The sequence below is a fragment of the Corapipo altera genome, unplaced genomic scaffold, assembly GCF_003945725.1.
Source record: "Corapipo altera isolate COAL_440 unplaced genomic scaffold, ASM394572v1 93, whole genome shotgun sequence".
Classification (NCBI taxonomy): Eukaryota; Metazoa; Chordata; class Aves; order Passeriformes; family Pipridae; genus Corapipo; species Corapipo altera.
Genome location: NW_020885000.1, coordinates 316357 through 319796, shown reverse-complemented (window position 1 = coordinate 319796; position 3440 = coordinate 316357). Strand labels below are relative to the sequence as shown.

General features: G+C 63.7%; 1 protein-coding gene across 1 annotated transcript; it reads right to left on the bottom strand.

Annotated features, from left to right (window-relative positions):
• Positions 1 to 840: 840 nt before the first annotated feature.
• Positions 841 to 3422, bottom strand: RNF208 (ring finger protein 208). Its single transcript, XM_027667020.1, has one exon. The coding sequence runs from the start codon at positions 3090 to 3092 to the stop codon at positions 2295 to 2297; it is 798 nt and encodes a 265-aa protein (XP_027522821.1). The 5' UTR covers positions 3093 to 3422; the 3' UTR covers positions 841 to 2294.
• Between the last annotated feature and the right edge of the window lie 18 nt (positions 3423 to 3440).

Here is a 3440-nt window from a genome sequence, read left to right as displayed (position 1 = left end):
CACCCCATACCCTCTGCACCCACCGGGGTGGGGGCTGTGGGACGGGCTGGTGCTTTGGAAGCAGCTGCTCCTCCGTGGCCCATAGCAAGAGTTGCTGCTCCTGGAGAAGGGAAATTCGGGGCCCAGTACTGGGCCAGTGGGGCTGTGCCTGCACAGAGACCCTCACTGTGCACACACACACAGCCTCCAGTACACACATGCACGTGCACACACCAGCCCGTGTGCTCAGCTCACACCTTGGGGAACCGCTGTGTCCTGGGAGTGTCCTCCCAACTGCTCCTGCTGCAAATTCCTGCCTCTTCCAGATGGGGAGCTGCCATCCTGGTGACCCCTGGGTCAACTGGGGGCAGGCAGCAGGTGTTCCCCACCGATGCCATTGACCAGTGCTGCTGGGTGCACAGCAGCCCCCAGGGCAGTCCCTGTGTGCCCCCAGAGAGGGGCTGAGACAGCCCAGCACTGCACATGTCCCTGCCCGGCTCCCTCCGACAACATGTGCCACCTGGCACACCCTCACCCGGGTATCCCACATCACTCAGGGAGAAAGGGGCATCCAGTAGGTGTTTGAGAGCCCTTTGTGTGGCTGGGGACCACTCGCCAAGGTGGGCAGGGTCCCCCGGAGTGCCCGTCCATGTGCGGTGGGACCAGGAACTGGCCAGGGAGGGGGCACGACTGCACCAGAGCCGAGAGCCAGGTTTGAGGAAGACTGTCGGCCCAGGGGAAAGCCCTAACCCTGGGTATCTCCCCCAGCTTGCCCGAGATGGAACAGGGCCAGGGTGCAGCATCTTGGTGTGTCCCCCACTGCTGCCCGCAGCGACGCTGCCCCGAGACTCCGGCTCGCTGTTCGTTCCAATATAATCTTTATTGGGGAGACTGATGGGGGTCAGAACAAGGCTGGGTATAAAACATGATCATGGTCACAACCAGCAGCGGGAGGCATTGGCAGAGCAACACAGAGACAGTACCGGCCCCGTTCTGCACGAGGGGGTGGTCCCGGGGCTGTGCCGGCAGCAAGACCCGCTCCGTCGGGGCGGGCAGGGGGATGGTCTGACCCCTCTCCCTGGGTGGATGCTGAGCTTTGGTCAGTGCCAGGGGCTGCTTTCCTCCAGGATGCAGGGTTCTGGGACCCCTCTGGCTCGCTCAGCCCTGGTGCTCTGGGGCTGGCTGGCATGTGCCCCTGGTGTGCCGGGTTGTGGTGCTCAGCCCCATGGGAGCACTCACAAATTATGGCTTTTTCTTTTTTTTTTTTGCTTTTTTTGGCAGCAAACTTACTCCTCTGGATGCTCTGGAGAAAGCAAGACTGTGCACAGGGGGCTGCTGCCCTGCCAGCCCCTCCGCACAGGGGTCACATCAGAGATGCTGCTCCAGGGAAGGGACTGTGGGCAGGAGCCAGACCTTAGTCCCCCTGCCCAGCCAAATCCCCTCACTGGACCCAGCAATTTGGGGTACCGGACCCCATGCCACCCCGAGGAGCCATCCCACAGGGCATCAGTGTGGGTCCCAGGTGGAGCAGCAGAGAACGGGCACAGCTCAATGCCTTTGTGAACACATAATGGCCTGGGATGGGGCGGCTGGGGATGGATGGGGAAAAAACAAGAATCCTCCAAAACGAGGACAAAGTGGAGCTTTCCTCAAGGGCCTGTGGAGGAAACGGGCCGCGTGTCTGCTGGCATCCGAGGGGCCGGTGCAGCGGCTTGGCGTGGCTACTGAGACTCGGCGCTTGGTGGCGTGGCCACTGAGATGAAAGCTTTGGCAAATAACTTACAGAGACGGGGGAGGAGGGGGCAGCTGGGGACCTGTCCTCACTTCCTGTGCTGGGAGGGTGACCCAATGTGGCATCGTGCACCTCCAGGGCTCCTTGTGCTGCTGCTGCCAACCGTGGGGCGATGGGGAGGGTGTCACCCCAGATGGGACCCAGCGTCCACTCTCAGGAGAGCCGGGGAGAGAGGAGGGAGAGGCGCCTGGGGAAGGAGCATGGCGAGGTGCTCGATGCACAGCAGGGGCACCCACTGCAGAGCCAGGGGGAGCTGGAGCCCCTGGATGTGCTGGTAGATGTGCTCCCCATCCCAGTGTCCCTCGCCCTGGGCACCACCGGTGTGTTGGGGGCTGCTGCCAGGTCCCAGCATCCCCATCACCTCCTGACAGTGCCAGCGAGGTCCCACGTCCTTGGCTGTGGCGAGTGTCAGAGCTTTCCCTGGCTGTGCCACTGGCAAAGAGGGGACCGGGGACCAGTCGTGGTGCTGCGCTGAGCTCTCCCACCCGCTGTGTGCCAGGAGGTGCGGGCAGGGGCGCAGGGCTCACATGATGGTGCAGGAGGACAGCGGGTTCCGGATGTGGCAGGTGCAGGCGGCCCCACAGTACTGGCGGAAGGTCTGGTAGCAGCTGCGGTCGGTGTCGCTGCTCCACTGGACGGGGTTGGTGGCCAGGGCCTCGGCCGGCAGTCTGTTCAGGATACTGGTGTTGACAGCCAGTGCTGCCAGCCCGTAGTCGGTGAAGAGGACGGTCTCCCTCTTGCAGGTGGGGCAGGAGATGAACTTGTACTTGGGGCAGGACTCGTAGAGGATCTGCAGGCACTCCTCGCACACCGAGTGCAGGCAGGAGAGGATGCGGGGCCGCTTGTTGGTGAAGTTGTACATGTGGCCGCAGGTGGGGCACTCCAGGGGCTCGCAGGGCGTCGAGGGGTGCAGTACGTACTGGTTGACGATCACCTCGTCCGACGGGGGCTGCCGGTGGTAGCAGACCTCGGAGCTGCCCTTCCGCTGGCTCTGGTACCCGCGCTCTCGCCGCGGCAGGGGGGGAGTCCGGGGCAGCGGCAGGGGGCTGGGGGTGGCATCCAGGGCAGGGATGTCCCCGCACGCCTGGTTGACGATGATCTCGGACTCGGAGGGCCACGCACGCTTGGCCACGAGGGGCGGCTCCCGGCGTGGGGCCGGCGCATAGCGTGGCTGCGACGCCTGCAGCTCCGAAAACTTCTCCGGGTGGATGATTTTCATCGCCTCCATTTTAATGATGACCTGTTGCCCTTTCAGACACGACATGAGTATCGTTTTCACATTACTGTCCACTGCTCTGGGGTCTCCAAGGGACGCCTGCATGAGGCTAAAACATGCTGGTAGCCTGCTGAGCTTTCAGTCTCGGTCTGGCAGCGGAGCAGAAGCACGGGGAGCAGCTGCTGGCGCGGGAGAGCATCCTGGGGACACGGGGCAGCGCCAGCGGGCCCCACGCCCCTCTTCTCCAGCCAGCCCTGAGGGTGCCAGGTGCGAGGCCGGGGCAGGCAGGGGAAGGCAGGGCTCAGAGTAGCATCTTGCCTGCCTTGCGGGATGCTCTTGGGCAAGCGATCAAAGCGTCAGCTCCCTGCAGCCTCTCTGGGATGTTATGGTGACATTGGCGGTCACTCAGCAGCCCTCCTCAGTCACACAGCAGCCCTCCTCAGTCACACAGCA

Bases quoted from the DNA above. Each gene is read 5' to 3' on its own strand.
- RNF208 (XM_027667020.1), bottom strand. From the start codon at position 3,092: ATGCAGGCGTCCCTTGGAGACCCCAGAGCAGTGGACAGTAATGTGAAA.